The sequence below is a fragment of the Suillus subalutaceus genome, assembly GCF_016647625.1.
Source record: "Suillus subalutaceus strain FC151 chromosome Unknown DFJ58scaffold_149, whole genome shotgun sequence".
NCBI classification, from domain to species: Eukaryota; Fungi; Basidiomycota; class Agaricomycetes; order Boletales; family Suillaceae; genus Suillus; species Suillus subalutaceus.
The window spans coordinates 88,423-110,348 of record NW_024540398.1 but is presented as its reverse complement, the minus strand read 5'-3'; the positions used below and the strand labels follow the sequence as shown (position 1 = coordinate 110,348).

The following is a 21,926-nucleotide window of genomic DNA, read 5'->3' as shown; positions in this document are numbered from 1 at the left end:
GTGTACTTACAAACCACCGAGCACATAAATAAATCTTGGTCGCATTCAAGGAAATATGCTCACGCAGTGTGGCACTTGTCTGTAAAGTTCGTTCCACGTTCGTAAATATATGTTGGGTGTCAGCAGTACATTCTTGTTGTGGTGCCAAGTCAGCGAGTGTGGTTGGATATTTAATATCAGGCCATAACCCGTTGGCCAAGAATAGTGAGCGCGGCTTTAAAGCTACCCCTCGCCGTCTTTAAATGGGTAACACGCAAAAAGTGTTGTGTGGGACAATCTCACACTAGTATCCTCCAGTCCGACAGGAAGACAGTCGTTCCTTCTTGATTGTCTCACACAGCACTTTTTGCGTTCGTGGTCGACATGCATAAGGTAGTCCTTGATAAAGAAGGGCCGATATTGGTGAAAGTCACGTCCTAGCACGTCTATAGGCTAGATATCAGATGAGCCGGGCTATTGGCCAAGAATAAGGAGCGCGCCTCTAAACTTCGTCTTCTTGCAATTGCTACCGATCACAACCGGCGGATGCCGAGCTAGCTTTAATCAAATTCCAAATTTGTGGTCGAAGAAATTTCGTTTCACTATTAAGTATTCGCTAGAGCACTGACCACGTTCGTTCGCAGTAGACGACGAAGCCTTGACAGGCTCCATGGTAGCACAATCAGTTTGCAAAGCAACAGGGTCAGAAATCGGTAATTTAGGTTTTTAAATCGCTTTGGACCAGCTAATTTTTCGCTAGACTTCAGCTACTTCGGCGGTGCTGAGTCTTTCACGGAAGGGAAACGTTCTCCACGTCGGACGACCGTTGTTTCTCCTTCTGAACAGGATGACGGTGTGTCCTACCCAGGTCCACCCCAAGACCCCAAAGAATTTCTGTGGATAATGACAGAGGAACCTCACCGCTCGCGACGTATGGCGATCATGAAAGCGCACCCTGAAGTTACGAAGCTCATGGGCTACGAACCTCTCACAAAATACGTCGTACTGGCTGTCGTGTCACTGCAGCTCTACCTTGCCATGTATCTTCGACACTCCCATCCGCTCTCTTTCCGCTTCTTGTTCCTCGCGTATGCCGTAGGCGGCACCACCAACCAGAATCTTTTCCTCGCCATTCACGAGATCACGCATAACCTAGCATTCAAGGGCATAAATGCAAACAAAGCCCTGGCTGTTTTCGCGAACTTACCCATCGGTGTACCCTATTTCGCCGCGTTCAAGGTGTGTAACACGTGCGTGCGAGCAAACGTGCGCTGACAGGGACTGCGGACGCGCCCAGAAATACCATATAGAGCATCACAAACATCTTGGAGAGGATGGGATAGACACTGACCTGCCCACAAATTTTGAACTGCTTTGTCTCAATAACGTTCTTGGAAAGACATTTTTTGCGTGAGTCCAGCGTCGCGTCTAGCATGTAGCTTAACTCACCATATATTAGGACGTTCCAGATATTCTTTTACGCCCTGAGACCTGGCTTTGTCAGAATGCAAACGCCTACCCGATGGCACTTGTACAATGTGATTGTGCAGCTTCTCTTCGATTATGTCCTGGTGCGCACCTTCGGCATACGCCCTCTGCTATACCTGCTCTTCTCGAGCTTCTTTGCTGGAAGTCTGCATCCATGCGCAGGTCACTTCATTGCCGAGCATTATGTATGGGATGGTCTCAACCAGGAGACCTATAGTTATTATGGTCCCCTGAACATCCTGGCTTACAACGTACGTCGTTTTGCAACGTTTTTCGCTTACGTTGATCATGTCGCGTAGGTTGGCTACCACAACGAGCATCATGACTTCCCTTCCGTACCGTGGACGCGTCTTCCAGCATTGCGAGCGCTGGCACCAGAGTTCTATGACATTCTTCCATCACATCCCAGCTGGCCGATGGTTATCGTGAACTTTATTCGAGATAAGGAGGTCGGCATCTTCGCACGCGCCAAGAGGATTGCCAAGAACAACAAACGGAAGCATGAGAGTTCAAGCTCAAGCAGTGATCAGGAGTGAGGTGGTCGACTAATATTTAGGTGCTTTCTTAATGGACGCTGTATATACATCGCCATACGATTATCAATCGGATTTGCAGCAAGGAAATGTGGATCGGTATTCACCTTCAGCGTCTCTAGGGTGGTGTATGTCCAATGACTCCAATCTCGTGCTCGTCTACCAGTCTTCTCTCCTTTTTTGGTGGTAGAATGGATAACGCCGACTTGATGCCGACCTTCCTTTTTGGCATAAACCTTATAAACCCCTCTCCTGAATGACATTAATTCGTGTCAGACCAGGTCAAACCGAGGCAAAGTAACTTGTGCTCGTCAACGATGTCATCGTTTGGTATTCCAAACACAACTTATATTACATAAGATCAACTCTTCAATTGAAACTGTCACTTCAACGATTTGTGCAACCCAGCTGTAAATTTCGTCAAATGCCTCACTCTCTCGTCGTCGCAAAACTTATGCCCCAGCGCTCAGCTAATTGGACATCCTACTATGGGAGACAGCAAGCCATTTCCCTGGCAACTCGCCCTTTTCTAGCGCTGCGTATCTCGCAAACCGACATCGGACTCCATGGTCATTCGCAGGAAGGAGATTTTCTACTTGCCATCTCACCTCAGAAGCCAAGCGGAGTGAATGAGGGATGCTACTTCGCCCTAGGATCTTCACTGGACGAAGGAAGGAAGATGTTGCACGTTGAACCCCCCTTGCATCCAGAAGGGGGTACTCTCTATGTCCATACATTCCCGAGGTTTCTCGAGTATGTGGAATCCGCGCGCTCGCGAGCCCGAACTGTTCCTCGCCTTCCGCACCAACTTGGAAAATTTAGTTACCTCACCTTCTGTCATTCGGTCTTGCATGACTATGACAGAATTCTCCAAGAAAAATACACGAACGATGAGCGCTCATCCGGTGGAAGTGGCCCCGTGGGGGACGGCTGGGATACGTGGAGTATCGAGTAGGAGACGGAAGGTATGCTCAAAACATACGGTTACGTTTTCGAATACCTGGAACCTCAGAGTTTTGACCTGTCTTCTGTCCAACCGCCATCCATTTATCAAGATTTACTTCTGTACAACCAGTGAGTTGCCTCTGCTTATCGCACTTCGTTACCCTCACACATTCCAGACTTGCATCAGATTACTCATGGGATGGTGTGACTGTTGCTGTGAACTGGGCTTTGAAGTTGAGAAACGTAGGTCACTAATATATTTCTCGCAACTTCTAACACAAAATTTGCTTTCGTAGTTTGAGCGTACGCACGAGGCTCGACGAAGCAGCCTCCTTCTGCCGGATTCCTCGTTTGGTGGGAATGTACCGACCTTCGACGGAAATATCAAGGAACCTGCTCTAGCACTCTGGTCGATAAAGACTCCCTTTGACGGAGACCCCCCCATAATAATTCAGACGGAAGGTCCTCTGGACTGGGATGATGAGCCCTATGTCGCGCCCGACGTCGTCCCACGATACATGCCTCCTGTACCCACTTCGTCGACTAGAGTTATCGTTCTTGACCTCTTTGGTACCATTCTTGTGAGTTTAAATAGTCGAATCCTCACACGGCGTTCCAGTTGCTCATCCCCAATCAGGATCGTGACGGTGCTATAACCGACGCTATGCGTTTGCTATCGCCATTGCATTCCGACAGACGCCGACTGTCTGAATTGTATCTCGAATGCGAACTTATGAGACACAAAGACCATGCTGACACACCCTATATCGACATCGTGCGGCATGCTTTGGAGGATGTCTGCATTTTTCTGGAACTGCCGCTCAACGAAGTAGCATTTCGCGAAGCTGTCGAGACTATACTGCAACCTGGTTTATATGCCGATGCAGAAGCAGCTGTGGGGACGCTCCTGGATCAGGGTTATGCGCTGCTCGGTCTTCCGATCCCAGACGCGAAGTCATTTTCACTTCCCCAACTTCCATCTGGTCTCAATGTTGACGATGAGCCTGCGCCCCTTTCGGAACTCTTTAGCCAAAACCACTCCATGTTTTCTGGCCTCTTGGAGCGCTGTTGCGTAGCATGGGGTATCGCCGAGAAAAACCAGGTTCTTGTAGTGACATCCAATCCTTACCGAGTGATGGAACCGGCACGCATGGCGGGTTTTCCAACGGTATTGGTGCAGCGTCATGAAGGGCTGGGATCGAGACGCAACCTCAGAACAAGTGATCCCACCCTGGCGGTTGACGGATTACAAGCTCTACTAAGACAATTACAGAATACACCGTATATCCATTCTCCTTTACCTCTAGAGACTTTCATAAGGACATTTCGCATCCGTGGCATGTATCAGACGACGCACTTGCTTGGGATGGGAAGCTCTGGTATGTTTACGTGCGGGTTGTTCTATCTTGCACTCACTCACTGATGCGCCATGACCTGACAGGACGCGTGTCGAGTGCTTTCCATGTTCTCACCGGCTCGGGAGTTGCAATCAAATCAGGGACTGCATCAGAGGACGCACCAGACATGCCATGCGTAGTGCGTTACGAAGCTATGGTGTATAGCCTCCTGCGTGGTCACCCAGGCATACCATCATGTAAATGGAGCGGTCTGGATCGAGGATCGCATGTCTTGATTCTCGAGCAACTAGGTGCTAATCTCGAACAGCTCCGAAGATTGTCCAGGGGTGAGCTTCCTTGGAAGACCGTAGTTATGCTTGGAGTCCAAATGGTAAGTGTGTCGAACACCGCGCCAATTTGATATTTATCTTTCTCAATTTAACAGAATTGAATTCGCCCATTCACGAGGAGTTGTCCTGCGGGACATAAAGCCTGAAAATTTCGCAATGGGCATTGGGGAAAAGTCCCACATCGTCTATTTATTCGACTTTGGTTTGGCGAAGCTTTATGTCGACCCATCCACAGGAGCGCATATGCCGTACCGCGAAGGCCGCATTGCATTGGGGACCATGCGGTATTCGAGCTACAATGTGCATTACGGACGAGGTTCGTGACCATCGTTCCAATTCCTACTCAGGGCTAACGAGCGAGGAGCAGAACAAGGACGGCGAGACGATCTTGAAGCATTGGGCAATGTCCTACTATATCTCTTGCATGGCCGTCTGCCTTGGCAAGGCATCTACGCACCAAGCAAAGACGCCAAATTACGTCGAATGGGGGAGATGAAAGCTGGATCGGCATTTCGCGACCTGCTCGCGCGTTCACCTGCGGAATTCACGACGTACTTCGATCACTGCCGTGGTTTGAAGTTCGAAGAAAAGCCGATTTACGCATTGTTGAGGCAGCTGTTCAGCCAGATGATGGAGAGGGAAGGGTGGACGGGAGACACGAGGTTTGACCCGCTGGATGGCAGTTCCGGCAAAGGTACACTGGTGCCTGAGGAGTATAAGTTAGATGTCCGATTCACAGAGGGAGACTTGACCACGCTACAGACCATGCTCTGTCGCTCTCTTTGGCTGAGAAAGAAAGCCTCGACCGTAAAGAAGGAACTGGGTCGTCCCATGGATAAGGAACACGGTCGTCCCATATTGGCTGCGAAAGACTTGAATTCCGCTACACCCGACTGACTCACCTCGCCCGCCGAACTTTGTCACATGTCGAATACCTAGCAGCAGATATTGATGATGTATATACTAGCTATACTGTAGAGGTAGTAATTTTTTGATGTCGCAGCGAACAATAACAATTTGCAACCTTGGCGCAAACCATCCAGATGTCATCAAAGACCTTCCGAGAATACTAATATGGAACATAACAAATACCTTGCAAGGTTGTCAGAACATACTTCGATCGAAAAAGTTATCTTCATATTTCTCTGCGCTCTGACAGTGGCATATATCACTATTAATGACTTCACAATTCGGTTGTGGCACATCAGTGACTCGGATGCGCATTGGACGACTACTCCTGGTTCTCGAGTCTCGGCGGTGGTACTTTCTTTTGGTGCTTTTATAAATGAGTTGATGAGGTTATTACTACATATATGTAGTACCCGAGTTACATATGTAGCAACCAATTGGCATCGTTCATCATTCATCGTGAACCCTCTGCCAAGTTATCTGGGTTCTGAAAGGTTCTGAGCGACCGTTATTGTTCCCGAAGCTTCTTTGAGACCACCGCATCAGCATTAATCGATTGACTTGAAGGAGTCTGATCAGATCCAAGGTATATACCATGTATCCAGATATTATACAGGTGCAACCTCATTCTGGGTTGCGTTGGTATCATCATACCAATGTTTCTTACCTGTCAACTTTCGATAGTGACGCAAGAGTTCCACGGCACCCGAAGTCATCAAAAAATTATTAATGCTGAGAACCTATCAACCACCGTCAGACATGCAACATTTTCACATCTATCCGCACGTACGAGAAGCCATGTCCTTAAAGCAGCAGCTCCAGCAGCTCGAGCTATCATCTGCCAATTATCGTCGATGAATGTCTTCGTTCCTTCGAAAAAATTCGCGACGAATTTGTTCCTGCCGCCCCGTTGGCATATGTCAGATCTTCACGTTGAGTTGAACGTACCGATTGAGAAATATCCAGCGGAACCAAAGCGCCTGCATGACTTTGTCTTCATCTCTCACGTTGTCTGGCTCGAAGATTTCTTCTTCTCTTTCAAGGATGACCCATGCGAGGACACCGAACTTATCTAGTGGCAGTGTGTTTAGAAGATCGTATAGCCGGGGACCACCCACGCGGCATGAATAGACGCCATCAGACTCCAGTAGGTAAGGATACTGCGCTGCAGGCCCTAGGGGATCAGATCGGGGAGGAGGTGTTGGCCTTCCAGAGGCATGAGTGGAAGATGCGCGAGACAGCGTGCGAGACGTCACAGAACTACTGCGCGTAGTCGACAATGCCAATGAACCCGTACGAAATATCGGGGTTGGTTTGATGTCAAGTTTATTTGCGTCAGGAAAAGGTTGAGATGCCACAGAGGTATTTCGTGATGGAGGCTGTGTGGTTTCTGGAGTGTATTCGTCATTGTGAAAATTGGATGAGAAGTCGGTGATTTCTGTCGAAGCAGTCCTTGTCGAAGAGGTAGTCATCGCACGTGGATAGGGTATTCTGTGAAGCAGCCATCGTCGCTGATGTTCAGGCAGTGGACATGAAATCATTGGAGCAGAACCTTACAGTGGAACATGCCTACTGGCAGGCAATGCAACTGGTAATGCAACGTGTCTTGTCAGTGGAAGTTGTACCCACAGAGTATAGTCATCCTGCATGAGTTTGCTCAATTTTGGATCTTCTGTTGCTGCATATAACATACCATATCCCACCAGAAACGTACTCCTACATGGTCCCACCGGAGATGAGCGGAGAGAATTTGCTGCGTAGGAAATACCCCGTGAAGTTCGCAAAGTGGACATTTCCAATGTGTCATTGTCGTCCGAGTCACCTGTCGCTCTGGATATCTATCCTCGGCGATTTGCGCTACGCAGTTGTATATGACCGTAACGGGTTTAGAAGGTGGAATACTACGAGATGGATCAATTCCAAGGGACTTGCATCGGATGAGAAATCCTTTGCGGAGGTTTCGTAGCTTGAAAGGAAGGCGGTGTAATTTTGCGAGCCGGATGGTCGTGAGTGAAATGTTTTCCAAAGCCTCTATGAGAGTATCTGAGGGTATTTCCGCGGGTGCTTCATCCCTTTCTGCAACGTCCGATTCTGAGGATGGTTCTGTTTGCTCGCGAGTGATGTTGGGAGAGTCGATAACAATGTGCACATATTCGAGTTCCTCGCTATCTTCTCGCGCAGGGGCGGGTATCGCAGATTCGTCATTGTCAGATGACTCGCTGCTCTGGGAATCTATGGGAGTGACGGAACGTCGTATCTCGGGTGGGGCTTGCGTCGATTTGCGTCCAATTTGTAATTTTCTAGCTGCTTTCACCTGGACACCGGTCTCTCTACGTAACCACTGTTAGACAGCACTCGGCGGTTGCCATCAGTCAAGACTCACTTGACAATCTCGACAGAGTTGCCTGAGGATTCACCCCTGCTCAATTTGGACAACTTCAAACCGACATCGACATAGTTTGCACTCCCGCTGCTATGTTCACTTGAGCTGTCAACAAGATGGTCCTGGCTGATACCCTTGTTTGCGCTGGACATACGAGGCACGCGTGAGGGAGTCCTGCCGCCTACACCTTCAAACTTTCGCGCGAATTTTCCAGAAACTGACTCCGTATGTATGTGGAGGCTCATTGGTTGCGATTTAGTGGCATGGTTCTGGTTAACTAAGGAATATTGAGCAGAGTACGGATGATATGGTTTTTATACGCTTACATGCATTGTTGGTTGACTGTCTACCAAGACCCCTGCGTGGGACTAGTCGGCGTGAGACGCAAGGTTGTTGTTCATGTGCTTATCGTACGTACCATTTGCCGACGACTTCCTTGTAGCACCAGGTTGGGAAGATCTCTCGGGAAAGAACGAAGCTGATTGAGAGGGAAGCTCTTCTCTTCTCTCTTGGGCACCAGATGAACCAAGGCCTCGTCCAGAGTTCTGTCCGACCCTATTACGGGCGACAAGACGCCGTTCCACGGGCAGTGGAAAGTCTCCGATATTGAAAGTAACTTTCTTTGGACCCCTGGCAGCAACATCAGTTTGCCGCAGGGGTTCATGGATAGCTACATTTCGAGCAGCATCTGATGAAAGTGATAATGACATTCTTTCATTCACCATCGGCTAGTTTGAGTTACTTACCAGGTCGTGATGGATTTCTACTGACTGGTCTCGCGTTCGAATCTTGGTCTCTAGGACGAGCATCGGCTCCCCTTGCGTCAGCGATTGCAGATTTTAAAGTGGGAACTTTTGCTCCGAGACGATTGTCTGGCCTAGCGTCGTTGACTCTGGTGGCAGTTTTTGCAGCAACAAGCCTTGTAGGATCATCGAGTCTTGGATCAGTTGCGGGTCTGGGGATGGGGGCCCGTGGTGCGATGCGACTGTCTGGCCTTGAGCTATCGGTGACAGTCTTTGTAGCAACAGTAGTGCTTGGTCTTGTAGGATTATCAAGCCTTGCATCAGCGAGTTTCCGAGCGCTCTTGACGATGCGAGGGGGAGGAGGTACTCGATCCCGTGGATCTGACATACCAGTACCATGAAGATGGGTATCGATCAAGCCAATGGTATACTTATCAGTATCATATCGTCGTTGTCGCTGTACTTATCATTGTGTGACAGCGACGAGTGGCTTCGATAGCACGTGGGTGTGACAATTCGTGTGTTCCCGCCACGTAGTCACGGTTTATGATGGCGGCGTAGCAACTACTACTAGAGTAAGTGAGGCCTCTTGGTTTTCGCCTGGCTTAATGTCTTGATTACCAAGTAGTATCAACTTATAGTTTAATCATGCCTCCGCGCTTCAAATACAACCTGGAAGGCCTCGACCCCAAAGAGAAACAAGCAGAACAGAAAAGAAGATGGCTCGCCAGACAGATGGAGGATCCTGAGAGTGCAGAAAGGATCAGGGCACAGAATCGCGCGAGCAAACGAGCTCAGCGACATCGCGAGAAAAAGAAAAAGTTCAACGACTCGGAATCTCCTGCCCAAAGTGCACAACCTCCTCGATTTCGCAGAAAAAGGCCGTCAACTCCGTCTCCAGAAGTTCCCTCTGTTCAGCCATCCACCCCCACAGTTCCCCGATCCACATTCATCAACAACAACCTCATAGACCCTGTACTCAGGAGCCGCGTACCACCCCGTCGTATGGTAGACGCTAATGTCATGACCGATCCACCTCAATGCGTCCCAGACGGTCTCAACTTTGAAACAGCTGCGCCTAACTGTTACCCCCCACGCTCCGACTCGGAGTTAGGCCCGGAGCGCTGAGGATCCAACATTGTGTTTTGCTGGATGTTGAGCTAAATGAAGAGTCTTTATGAAATATTTGGTTTACGATACCAGTTCAATGAATTTGGAGGTTTGGTTCCAAGAACGACGATACTTACTTACAGCTGTTTGCATAAATGATGACAGTACGCGACTTTTTGAGAAAGAAGAATAAATAAATAAATCTTACACAGCAGTAAATAACGCATCCCGCATGTATGTGACTTACGATTGAGTCGAAAATGACAAACTCGATATCCTCTGATTCTATGGACTCTGACGACGATTCGATAACGGCGGCTGTCAGGGACCAGTATGACATCTCTCCAGGGGATGAAACAATTGTCGTGGAACCCACTTCCTAACTAGAATCACCAGAAAACGAAAAACGCGGCCCGGTCGCCCTCCCAAGCCCAAGGAAGGTACAATTGTTCGAAGTTCATTGACCATTGATTCTTGAATACCTGAATGTGAGATTTTACTCAGTACCTCCACCACTATGAGTGACCGCACTGGACAATAACGAATCAATGTTTTGCATGGAAAGTAGCCGTGGTTTGCAAGAGAAAAGTCACGCTTCTGAAAAAAATCACGCTCCAAAAAAAAGTCACGCTTCAAAAAGTCACGCTTCAAAAAAAGTCACGCTTCCAAAAAAAATCACGCTTCCAGAAAATCAGTTGCGATTGAAATAAAACACTTGAAGAAAATCCACCTCTGTGTCCTGTCAGTGCTGTCAGTCTGTCACATGTACGTCACGGATCTTGTTCCCCGACTCCACTTTAGTGGAAGAGGGTTCTGTGTAGGGCTCGGGGAATTAGGGATCCCGCTCTGGTTGACCGGCTAATTAGCACGACCCTCTGCGAAGACCTAATTGACCGGTGTAAATGACAGCAAATTCACTCAAATTGACCCATAGCTCTTTGACGCTGATTTGCGCTAATTTGCAGGTGAATTTGGTCTAATTGACCGTAATCTACAACAAAGCCGCCAATCACCATTCCTCCCACTCGTCGTCATCCATCGGTGTCGAGGATGAAGTTGTGGCAGCCATCACCTTTGGTGTCGACAGACCTTCGCAAGCAGCCGTGGGCTGTAGAGCGTGGTCCGACAAAATATCGAGGAGGTACGTGGATGATATGTTAATATCTTTACCCACGTCGAACTCAGTGCTTTTCACGCCAGCTAAACCCACATGGTCCGCAATATCACCATTATCAAGCCAATCCCCATCTTCATCATCCGAGTCTGAACATCTGCCTTGATGTTCGTCGGTCAAGCTCGAAATGATGTCCGTGGTCATGGTAGGTGGTCGAGCAGGCGGCGGGACGACAGGCGGTGTCTCAGGTTTACCATGGATGGTTGCATACATATCTCGCCATTTGACAGAAGGAGCGACCGTCGGTGCTACTGGCTGATTAACAGTATGAGTATGTTGGGAGTCCAGCCAACTGAACTTCACTCACATCAGCTTTCCAGCGGTGCCACTGACGAATCTGTATATGTTCTTTTAATGTTGAGATGTCTTGTCTGCTCCGAGTGGGACTGTTAAGCCACGTAATTGTTGAGACTGTCCTCTCGTCGGCCATCGACACTGGGACGACGGAGTATAACTTGATTGCAAGGGCCTGGATATAAGAGTGAGTCAAATAAAAATGTATCGAGCAAATATCATTGTCACCCCAAGAACTCGTGCGTTTTCGTCCTTTTGAACAGCTAACCACCAATCTCAAACGTTCTCATGCTTGCGAATCTTGCGGTTGAAAGGATCCGCTCCTTTGCGATACTCCTTGAGCTCGACCTTCAATGCCTTGACCCGAACTGGTATTTCTTACTGATTTCTTCCGTCTGCTTCAGGTCACAATGATCATACCAATGAGGTCCGTTCCTGGAATATGGTGTCGAAACTGCTAACACATTCTTGCAGCCATCCCATCATATTCCCTACATGTATTCCCTCGCTGGAGCTGCGTCAAAATCTCAATCACGTATTCGCCAGGTTGCAGATTCAAACACAAAGCATCTTCTCCCCATGAACAGAAAGCTGTGGCGGGCGAGGACGCTGTAGAGCCCTCCACAACCAAGCATGACATCACCGAAACCTCCAACCCCTTACCTGATGCGAATATGAACGGACATCCGTATCCCGAAAAGCGAGCGTCCGTGGATGTTTCTCCCCCCACCACGCAAGCCGTTGTTGTCAACCCATCCTCCGAAGCTAGCCAAACCAGGCGTGCATCTGAGGATTCCAGCACACACGGGAAATCTATCGACACAAGTAGTACAAAACGCTCTTCTACTACCGACGAGGAAGGTTACGCCGGTGACGCGACATGGGAGGATCGTATGTGGAAAGAAATCGTACGTCTGAAAGAAGACATGTTCTGGGCGCGCGTTGGGGGCGTGCAATGATACTATCTGAGCACATTTGGATTCTTGATAGGCCATCCCAGGCTTGTAATTGTACATGTATCCTACACCAAATCATATAACAACATCTTCCCACCACTGCTCCCTTTGTGCAACTCGCCTACGCATGTCTGCAATTGCACGAGCCCTTAGCATATCCCTTTTCCTTGCAGTAAGATGGTTTCCTGTAGACAAGGCACCTCCACGAAGGTGCTTTGCTTGCTGAATAACAGAGGCAGCTGGTGCCATGGTGCCATGAAGGTGGCTGGAATCAAACCACCTATTGTAATTCAGTATAGATCAAAATGGATAAAATACAATGCTCACCAAACTGTATTTGCTCGAGTTTGAATGTATGCACCCCATTCAGTGTAACAAAAGTTCCACTCATCAGCAGTTCCTGCCTTGTCCAATTGAGAACAAATGGACCAGGAGGCATCATGGTCAAAGTGCTGAGGGCTAAGATAATTGGAGCAGTAGAAAATATTGGCACCACTGGTACCAAGACGATTCATTTCAGCAGCTGCCACTCTTCTCCTTGATATCCTTGGCTACATGAGGAGCAGCATACTTCACACTTTGAAGAAGTGCACCAGCATCCTAAATAGCAGTCAGTGTATATTCAACAACAATTAAAAATTACATACACGTGCATGACGAAATATAGCATGAATATGCTCTTCAGAGTCACCACATAAAAGGGGGTATGTGCTATACCCATCACCACGACGGCCACCCTTGGCTAGCCGTGATCCAACAGGCACCATTTTACCTGTGTAAGCCCATTTCTGAAAAACCTCACCTTGTTGTACACTAGGATTGTGTACAATAGCTTTGTGATTTTCACACATCTCTTGAAGGCTGGCATCATTGAAGGCATTAAAGATAACACCTCCAACCTACAAACAACTGAGAGTTATCCAAATAATCATAATAAATCACTTACACATTTACCAGTTTCAACATCAATCATTTGTACAATGTCGCGCTTGCAGCAAGCATATACTTCAGGATGGAATGCCATACATTGCAGATGCAAATCATTGTGAGGGTGCACATAGTGAGGGTCATCTGCTTGACCCTCCTTGAGCTTTGAATAAAAAAATTAATACAAAATTAATATGAGAATGTTTACTCACATTAAGGGGAAGACAGTCATCAGAAGGGGCACAGGTGACCAAGGATCCAAACAGGTCTTGGACATCAGTCCGTCTTTTAACATTAAGAAGCAAGACACAGTGTTCAGAAGAAGGTAGAGCTGAGCATTGATCACAAGATGAGCGAGTGTAGGAAGTGGAGTGAGAAGAATCTGGAATGGAAGGAGGAGGTGGTGGAGATTCAGACTGTGGAGGAGCAGAGTCTCGAACAGAGCGGGATGGGTTACGTCTCTGATGTTCAGAAGAAATATTCTTCTGAAGCTGCTCTGGAACTTTAGTATCCCTCCCAAATGCCTCACGCTGTATACATTTCAAAAAATGCCCTGGATGCAATGGTCTCTTCAATGATGCAGCGCAACTGAGTAGATTGGAATTTAGTAGGGTCAAATTTTGTCTCAGAGACCACCTCAGATAAGATCTTGTGATAAAGCTTGGCAGGGTCAAAATCAATCTAGTGACACATGATTAGATAAAAATCATTAATGATAAAATAATAAACTTTCCTTATGCCCATGCTTCTCAAGAGTAGTGTAAAGCCAGGTGTTACATGCAGCAATAAATGCTGCCTCATCCAGAAGAAAACCAACACATGAAGGTTGACTGGCAGCAGGAATGGCTCTACCTTGCTGATCAATATTATCGAGCCATTCCATAACCAGCTTACCAAGAAACCGCCCACCAGTATTTTTCAGGGACTTGGGCTGGTGCCAGTTAGTGAGATGAATCTAATTAACAAAAACATATGTACCTCTGGTGGAGGGTCTCTGAAAGCACTTGAATTGGTCCATTGATGCAAAATTAGACCAAAACTTGCTGCCCATTGATATTTACATGAACTTGCTGCAAGATGATCAGCAGATAGCTCAAGCACAGTATCTGGTGCACAGATTGTGCAGAGTAGCTGGTAGAGGGAAGATTTCTATTGGTAATAAATTAGATGGATGATATCAAATCAGTAAATCACATACCTTGACCTCAATTGGCCAAAATTTAGATTGATATGTAGAAGCCCCTATCAGGCGGATCGTAACGAGAGTGTCAACTGCCTTTGCTTCTGCAAGCTGAAGCTGAGTTGGCTGTTGGCATATGTTAATCACTTGATTAAAATTGAATTAAAGACTTTACAGTTAAGTCCTGGTATTTGAAAAAATACAACTGAATAGCCTCTGCCCACTCTCTGCACTTGATGGGTGCATCATTGGCAGTGAATTCTAAATCAATCAACATTAATTTAAATATCAGAAACAGCCAAAACTTATGAAGCTTTGATTTGTGAGGCTTGGAAACATCATGGGACTCAGCCTGCTTCACAACAACAGATGGTGAATCTTCCCACTCAGAAGAATTATCCTCGCTATCAGAATCCATATCCATCAAAACCTGGGATGCCTTGGGTTGAGGATGAAGCTAAATAATTTAATTATTGTGAAAATATGTATTTAATTATTGATTGAGCTACTCACCTCTTTTTGGAGGATCCTATCTAGGCCCTCTCGTAACATCTTTCTTGCAGCCAGATCCCCCCTTTCCTTATCTCAATAACGTTCATATAAGACCCGAACAAATAGCGAAGGGGTATCATCCAAAGATGGGATGGTACCAATGGTGACAAGGCACCAAGAACTGATCAGGACACACTAACAGCAACAGGTGATCAATATGTGTATATATATGATAAGATTTGTGCTTACCCAAGATGGATCTTCCTTGATCACACTGATGGTGTCTTGAAGCATAGATTCAACTTGCTTCCTTGAAAGGCGTATTTCTTCAAGGCTCTTGAAATTCTGTCTGATTGGCTCCTTCTGCCATAAGTTGCAGTCATCATCATGCAAAACAGGCTGGTATTTAGCAGGTAACATTGTGTAAATGTTGTGTATAGTTTCGAGTGTGAGGGTAGCAGACAAATTGACTGTGGCTGTGTTGTTACTACTTCGGACGAGTACTCATATGGAACAAGTATAATATTATTGACGAGTACCTACAACATTAATACTGCTACATAGACATACTCCTCTACTCTGAGCACCCATGCATTTATGCCAGTTGAATGCTCCATCTCCCTCATGATACTGACAGACTGCTTGTGGTTGTGCGAGCGGTCATCGAGATATAGGGTCCAATCTACTCAGTAGAAGAGAACAATTCTAGGAGCGAGGAACTCCTGGACGGTCCATCCTCGCATGTTCCAAATGCTGTTTGCGAGCGCACCAGACTCTGATCAAGGAAGAACATCTGATAGGTAGACGATGGTGATGGCTGAGTAGTGATACCAGATGAACATGGAATTGACTGATTCTCCGGGCTCGACATTGTTGTTCTGATCGATGCAGCACGTATCGACCCACGCCCAGCGATGCCCCGCGTCACGAGCGACTTGACAGAACTTCTCTGCAAAAATTGTAAATCACCTTCAAGTCGGCGCTTATGTTATTTGGGGCTTACGTCGTATCCGTTAGTCGAGTGTATCATTCAACTTGGAGAGCATGATTGTTAAGGCTTCGAATGCATCATAATGGCGATGTGCTCCATGAAGCGCTGCGTGCTTTAGTTCGTACCCGAGATAAGACGAAGGGTTGAGCTCAATGACCTGCGAATATCATCAGATTTGTCAAATCGATAACGGATATCGTCCACACCTTTTCCGCGTCCGAAAGGGCCTCCGCATAGAGCTTTAGGCCCAACTTCACCTTACTGTGACGCGCAAAGTATAAGTAATCCATCCCGAATGCTGCAGAAAGTGTGTTCTTGGTGAGCTGTTCTCCGTTGGGAGAAATGGTGATGCAGCAAACACGTACGGTGTGTTTGAGTGGCTGTCCTAATCATGACCAGAGCCATGTGCATAACATGCCGGTGCTCAGCACAGCTGCACCGACAATAGAAACAACTGAAAGTGAATTCCTCAGGCTGGCACCAGTGTTCCCCTTGCTCGTACTCCCAAGCTCCCATGTGGCTCCTGACATCCCATTCGAGGTTGCCAGCACACTCGGGTCAATCCTCGCTGTGTTCACTGTCTTCGTGACCGCCGTGGTAGAGAATGTCTGGGTCGAGGGGTTCCCTGACTCTGCATATGCGTTGGAGGAGAGGAAGACAAGTGCGGCGCCAGGGGCAGGGACAGTCACTTGACATGTATTGGATGACTGGTCGCAGTTAATTGTCTGCACGCTTTCTGAGCCCGTTAGGCGGCCATCAGACTGGAAGGTTCCGCCAAAGGTCTGAAATGGACATGAGTAAACCAAAAAAAAAAGGTAACCGGACTCACCTGGCCTGCCCACATAATGTTGTACTTCCCGCACGGGGGCACCATTTTCGTAGATTGCGTAGGCAGGAGTAAACATGTTATCGGTGTTGGCTTGCAGAGGAGGTGCTACAAAGAAATGTAAGTATGGCCTTCTCTCAGCTGCTTTCAACTGCGGAGGGCTCACGAGTTGAAAGGCTGGACAGGGTGCGTGACTCAGTGACACCTCAAAGGGTTCAGAACACGCAACTCACATTGTAGTACACATCTTGTCCACCAACGTGCATCATTGCACCTGAGAAGTTGCTATAAGCCATCTGAAGGCCATAATCGAGTGCCCATAGAGTCGCGCCAAAGGTATCACTAATCCCAGGTAAGCCACCACAGGATGCTGAGTTTGTCTCCATCATAATCATGGGCAGCCCACTGGCTTGCGCATAGCTGGTGGGGTTGAGATAGGGAGCGATGATATTGATGCTAGAGGTGCGGTTGAGGAAATTCTGAAACACGTCTTGTGGGAAGACAGGAGAACCGATGCCGTACAATGCGTAGCAGTTATCAGTTGGGTAACTTGAGAAACTTGAGAAACCGCGTGAAAATCACAAATAGGGCTTAGTGTTCAACTGCTAGCGCTCCCAAGCTTGAAGAGTAGGTTTCGACGAGTCCGGTGTCCCACACGGCTGATAGTATTAGATATCACAAGGATTTCGCATATAAAACGTACCATCTCGAACTTCCAGTGTACTCGACTCCGACTTGACCTAAACGCTCAGCGTGTCTGTGTCAAAACATATTGTAGTTAGTGATGAATTTAGACTTTGTTGAATGAGGCTGAGGTAGCGACGCACTCGGTAGTTGAAACTGAGAATCATGTCTCCACCCATCGTTGTCTCCACCCATCGTTAAGACGCAGGAGGGTTCCGCGATAACACCCTGCCAGAAATTTGAAGGACACGCCGATTTTCTCGAGGGCGCCATACATACACTGGACGGACAACGAATGATGACTTGTTCATCCGACGGCTCGCTGCCGATGTGGAACTTGAAGAGTGGGAAACAGATAGGAAAGGACTGGCGGACGGGGGTAGCGGAGTGTGGACGATAGCGTTGTCTCCGGACGGGAAGAAAGCGGTTAGCGGAAGTTCGGATGGCGGAGTGAGGCTGTGGGACATGGACACAGGCAAAGTTATCGCGAAATGGACGGGACACACAGTGAATGCAGAAGCAGATAGATGGAGGTGCGTGCAGGTTTGTGAATTGGATTGGTAGACGGGGGCGTACGTACATAATGGGGTTTAATAATGAGTTTGGGAAGGCGCAGAGTGACATTGTGGCCACATTTTGATTTGTGCCAGCAGAACATGGTTGTCAGTGCTGGGACAGCTGTACGTCACCTTGAGTGACACATAGGCGAAAGAATGAACACATACAGAGCAAATATTAGAGCCATCAGAGTGCTGGAGGATCATGGACTCGGACAAGAAGAACATGTTGAATGACAACTTGGCGTGAGAAAGAGAAGAGAAAAAGGCAGGCAGAGTCGGGGACTGCCGGCTTGTCACCGCTACGATAGTCATCATGGTAGATCATTATCAGCAGCTACTACTAGAACTTCGAAGACCTAGGCCTTAGGTCTCGAGATCTCAAGAGGCAGCGGGCATTGTTGCTTTTTCTTGAGTGTGATCTTTTCTCAGTGTGACATTTTTTTAAGTAGCGTGACTTTTTTTGAAGCGTTACTTTTTTTTTTAAGTGTGACTTTTTTCAGATAGTGCAAGGTTTTTTCTCTCATTTCTCAGTTTTTCCAGCGCAAAGTACAGTTTTTATTTTTGTCCAAAGGGGTCCCTCATACACCACCACACAATGTCTCGATCTCGTACACTCTCATAGTGTATTCATACTCAGAAATGAAGAAACCAAGAAGGCTACAGGTGGGGCTAACAACGTTGCCTGTCTTGCGCCAAAGTTTAAGGACACGCCAGAAAGTACTTTCCGAGAATCCAAGTTGTCCAACACAAGCGAGAATGTCCTGAAGAGAAAGGTGTTGACGCTCGTAGAGATTGACGGCAGCGAGTTTGACGTCGCGACTGATTTTTTGATACATCGATGTTGATTGCGGTTGATTGTTGCGGCGCAAGACGAAGTGCCACACTAGAATATTTAATTTTTCTTCTTTCCCAAAAAGTCGTGTACTGTCATCATTTATGCAAACAGCTGTAATAGTAAATACTGACAACACATCGAATCTTATGATGAAAAGAGGACGATCCAGTATGATTCGCCCGCTTTCTCTGGCTATGAACCACGATTCGGAGGACACAGACTGTCATTCCCCGAACGGAATGCCGCCAGCGGTCCCATAGCCAACCCAATCACTTCAATTGCCTCCCCCCGGCGGATCTGGCTCGCAGTGCATACTCAGCTGAGCGCAATAGTTTTCGGATATGCTTGGCGGGACGCTGACTTGAATGTACCCCTAAGGATGACTCATCGGATGTCTCAGATCTGGGGATCGGGAAGCAAAGGATATCCGCTCAGTTTGAAATTGCAATTCAATACATTATTGATAATATCCGAGGTGACATCATTATCATCCGCCAAGCATCCCGGCTCTACGATGAGGTCCTCCTCACGGCGTATAAAAGGACCACAGATAATTTCCAACTCAACTCATCCAACTCACAATCAACTCAACTGTCAATTCTCACATCAATCTATCAAATCATCATGTACTCCAAAATCATTAGTGTCGCATTCGTCCTCGCTGCCACTTTGGCACCTACCAGCGCAGCGGTCTTCCCAAGGAGCGACAATCAGGTATGCCACTGTTGTCATTCACTTGCATCAAATCTGATTTTTTTTCGGGCACCTTTCAGCCTGCTCCAACTCCCACAATCACGCCCACTGTCGTCCCTACTACTACGCTTACACCCACCACCACCACGTCGTCGTCTTCTACCTCTGTTACGACCTCTACCACACCTTCTCCCACTACCACGATTACGCCTACTACTACGCTGTCCACGCTTACGCCTACTACTACTCCTCCTACTACTACGCTAACGCCCACAACGACGCTGACGCCTAAGCCTCCTATCACCACGCCAACGCCCACGACGACTTTGACGCCCACGACGACTCTGACGCCCACCGGCAAACCTCAGCCAAGCCAGCCGTCCACTTCATCCGCGTCGTGTAATGGTATCCAGCCATGGCAGGTTAATCTCGCAGTAAGTTGTATCTTAATTTCAGTTCTCCCTCCACTGACATCCGCCTCAGTACAGCGCAGGCGCTCAAGTGATTTTCAACAATCAACTGTGGACCGCTAATCAGTGGAGTTATAACAACAACCCTGAGTCTGCTGCTGGCGCGTGGACTCTGACTGGGGTTTGCAACCAACCGATTAGCAACAAGGTTGATTGTACCGGAATCCCTGCTTGGAGCCAGCCTACTGCTTATCCCGGGGGCTCCAAAGTGACCTTTAATGGCCATCTCTGGATCTCTACGCAGTGGACCTCGAGTAACAAGCCTGGTGACACTTCCGGAACTTGGAAGGATTTGGGTGCTTGCAACTAACATAATAGTTTCGACTTAGATACTTAGGGGATGTTTCGAAGGACTTTATCATGGACCTTACTTTACTGGCTTGCTATGGACTTTGTGAAAATTAGATTTCTTGTATTTCTCTATCAATCAATTGTTTCTATTCCCCCCTTTATCTCGTGTGATTTCTTACGGCTATTCACATTGAACTTTGAATACTAAATATATCACATCCTTCTTTTGTTCCCAATGTCCTTGGTCGTGCTCACTATCATTCGACCAGCCACTTTCGCACTCTCTGCCTACGGAACAATTTCCCAACGAAAGTTGTGGCAGGTCCCCTAGTGCCAGCGCCATAGCCGCTGTGAGTTCACCTATGATGTCATTGCGTCCCAACTCCTAGCTGTCTGTCGAGCGTGTCAGATGTCGAACACAATCGTGTCCGGATACAAAGGCTGACGATGATAAGGGGTTGGCTGAGTAGCATATACCGTGGAGCATCGCTGGCCGCTTAGATCTGTGCAAGTATGATTCCGAGCTTGCACGAACCTGGGGGAGGTGAGGATCCTCAATATTCAAGGACGTCTAGAGCAATGTTGGGCAGTAACACCAGAATTAGAGCCTAGTTTGGACTCTAGCTCCTCCCCATCCGACGAGAGTGGTCAAACAACGAAGATGAGTAGACAACCAGTCCACAAAGACAATTAAGCACCCCTGCTTGTCAATTCAATCCGCTGAATATCAGCAAGGGTTCTTCAAGAATGAATTGTCATTTGACGTGTAACAGCGAATTGGATGCTACAAATTTCAAGAACTGGGTGAGGGGACTACGACTGAAAAGATCGAGTGTCCCTTACCACCACGTAGGGTCGGCTCGTCATCCTCAGACTCGAATGGATAGCTGAAAAGTGAAGAAGCGACCCACTACTACTCCAACCGTAGTTGGCATGGGCCTCACCTTTAGAGACCACGTCATGAGGACATGAATAATCTCAACTGAATCTGGAATCGCCACCGGGTCGCCTTTGGCGGGAACTGGAGCGGTGGAGATACGGAAAGCGACTGCAGCTGCAAGTTCAAAACTTACTTTGAGCTTGCCTAATAATTAAATGGGGACTTTAATGTGAGGGATGCTCAGGCTGAAGCCCCGTACGAGTCGCAAGCAACCACCAGTAGCACGTTATGATCAACCGCCAGCCGCTATGGTAGCGGGCAGGTAACAGCTTCAACTTGAACTTTTTCGACGACATGGGTACGACCAGCGGGCAGATAATGTTGACCCAAGAGCGCGCCGGGTGTACGTATGAACGTTTCCGTCCTTCAAGATTCATACTGAAAACGCTAAGTTATTGGCTTTCTCTAGAGTCTTTTGATTGAGAGTCGAGACGCGTCCTGCACTACGCGATGTCGCGACTGAGTAGGTGTTATTTGCACATAATATTTGGCCTGGTTTACCTTTAGTTACTCACTTACTGGAGTTGACACAGATTTGACTCGGAAAGGCTCAATGAACTTGGAGGCTTCATTCCAATCACAATACTAATAGCAACACGAGTATCTTTGAGCATAAGTCCAACTCTCTCTGTGGGTCATGGAGGACACTGGACTAGGCTATCCCCTGGGCGGTTACTGGCCCGCCTAAGGCAGTCGGATCGATCACATTCTATAAGGACTGCCTCGTACCCCTCTCTGCCTGCATACTCCTATATGCACACAGCATGTCAATTCAAAAAATGTCAGCGCAACATTTTGGTTGGCATCCGACTCATTGTGCGCAAGGCCATGTTGCA

At 47.7% G+C, this 21,926-nt stretch overlaps 9 protein-coding genes across 9 annotated transcripts; 4 read left to right on the top strand and 5 right to left on the bottom strand.

Moving 5' to 3' along the window:
* Window positions 1-532: 532 nt before the first annotated feature.
* DFJ58DRAFT_813044 (fatty acid desaturase-domain-containing protein) lies at window positions 533-2,339 on the top strand. Its single transcript, XM_041391570.1, has 5 exons — window positions 533-692; window positions 740-1,218; window positions 1,277-1,389; window positions 1,439-1,718; window positions 1,767-2,339. Exons 1-5 carry the CDS (start codon window positions 650-652, stop codon window positions 2,001-2,003), a joined length of 1,152 nt encoding a protein of 383 aa, XP_041238486.1. The 5' UTR covers window positions 533-649; the 3' UTR covers window positions 2,004-2,339.
* An 85-nt stretch (window positions 2,340-2,424) lies between these two features.
* DFJ58DRAFT_859919 (uncharacterized protein) lies at window positions 2,425-5,584 on the top strand (the record flags this gene model as incomplete). Its single annotated transcript, XM_041394004.1, has 8 exons — window positions 2,425-2,919; window positions 2,956-3,074; window positions 3,122-3,188; window positions 3,242-3,526; window positions 3,583-4,324; window positions 4,387-4,673; window positions 4,774-4,948; window positions 5,000-5,584. The coding sequence occupies 8 exons, from the start codon at window positions 2,425-2,427 to the stop codon at window positions 5,527-5,529; spliced, it is 2,700 nt and encodes an 899-aa protein (XP_041238485.1). The 3' UTR covers window positions 5,530-5,584.
* A 323-nt stretch (window positions 5,585-5,907) lies between these two features.
* Window positions 5,908-9,151, bottom strand: DFJ58DRAFT_813042 (uncharacterized protein). The gene is made up of 9 exons (XM_041391569.1): window positions 8,671-9,151; window positions 8,343-8,612; window positions 8,251-8,292; window positions 7,925-8,201; window positions 7,235-7,871; window positions 7,099-7,184; window positions 6,490-7,032; window positions 6,332-6,440; window positions 5,908-6,281 (listed from the first exon to the last, which is right to left on the bottom strand). Exons 1-9 carry the CDS (start codon window positions 9,053-9,055, stop codon window positions 6,150-6,152), a joined length of 2,481 nt encoding a protein of 826 aa, XP_041238484.1. The 5' UTR covers window positions 9,056-9,151; the 3' UTR covers window positions 5,908-6,149.
* Window positions 9,152-9,197: 46 nt separating this feature from the next.
* On the top strand, window positions 9,198-9,937 carry DFJ58DRAFT_813038 (uncharacterized protein; the record flags this gene model as incomplete). The annotated part of the gene is made up of 2 exons (XM_041391568.1): window positions 9,198-9,815; window positions 9,868-9,937. A coding segment is annotated over exon 1 (466 nt), but the record flags the coding sequence as incomplete, so codon positions are not given.
* Window positions 9,938-10,445: 508 nt separating this feature from the next.
* On the bottom strand, window positions 10,446-11,381 carry DFJ58DRAFT_749108 (uncharacterized protein; the record flags this gene model as incomplete). Its single annotated transcript, XM_041387631.1, has 2 exons — window positions 10,446-11,206; window positions 11,259-11,381. The coding sequence occupies 2 exons, from the start codon at window positions 11,379-11,381 to the stop codon at window positions 10,787-10,789; spliced, it is 543 nt and encodes a 180-aa protein (XP_041238482.1). The 3' UTR covers window positions 10,446-10,786.
* An 895-nt stretch (window positions 11,382-12,276) lies between these two features.
* Window positions 12,277-15,259, bottom strand: DFJ58DRAFT_749106 (uncharacterized protein; the record flags this gene model as incomplete). Its single annotated transcript, XM_041387630.1, has 13 exons — window positions 15,050-15,259; window positions 14,921-14,995; window positions 14,822-14,860; window positions 14,484-14,765; window positions 14,327-14,434; window positions 14,107-14,277; window positions 13,946-14,059; window positions 13,341-13,658; window positions 13,148-13,291; window positions 12,849-13,100; window positions 12,773-12,801; window positions 12,529-12,696; window positions 12,277-12,481 (listed from the first exon to the last, which is right to left on the bottom strand). The coding sequence occupies exons 1-13, from the start codon at window positions 15,218-15,220 to the stop codon at window positions 12,277-12,279; spliced, it is 2,076 nt and encodes a 691-aa protein (XP_041238481.1). The 5' UTR covers window positions 15,221-15,259.
* Window positions 15,260-16,213: 954 nt separating this feature from the next.
* Window positions 16,214-17,165, bottom strand: DFJ58DRAFT_615632 (uncharacterized protein; the record flags this gene model as incomplete). The annotated part of the gene is made up of 2 exons (XM_041380965.1): window positions 16,214-16,778; window positions 16,840-17,165. Coding segments are annotated over 2 exons (891 nt in total), but the record flags the coding sequence as incomplete, so codon positions are not given.
* A 1,358-nt stretch (window positions 17,166-18,523) lies between these two features.
* Window positions 18,524-18,685, bottom strand: DFJ58DRAFT_616525 (uncharacterized protein; the record flags this gene model as incomplete). The annotated part of the gene is made up of 1 exon (XM_041380979.1): window positions 18,524-18,685. A coding segment is annotated over one exon (162 nt), but the record flags the coding sequence as incomplete, so codon positions are not given.
* A 635-nt stretch (window positions 18,686-19,320) lies between these two features.
* Window positions 19,321-20,169, top strand: DFJ58DRAFT_845818 (uncharacterized protein; the record flags this gene model as incomplete). Its single annotated transcript, XM_041393204.1, has 3 exons — window positions 19,321-19,410; window positions 19,470-19,823; window positions 19,873-20,169. 3 exons carry the CDS (start codon window positions 19,321-19,323, stop codon window positions 20,167-20,169), a joined length of 741 nt encoding a protein of 246 aa, XP_041238478.1.
* Window positions 20,170-21,926: the final 1,757 nt, after the last annotated feature.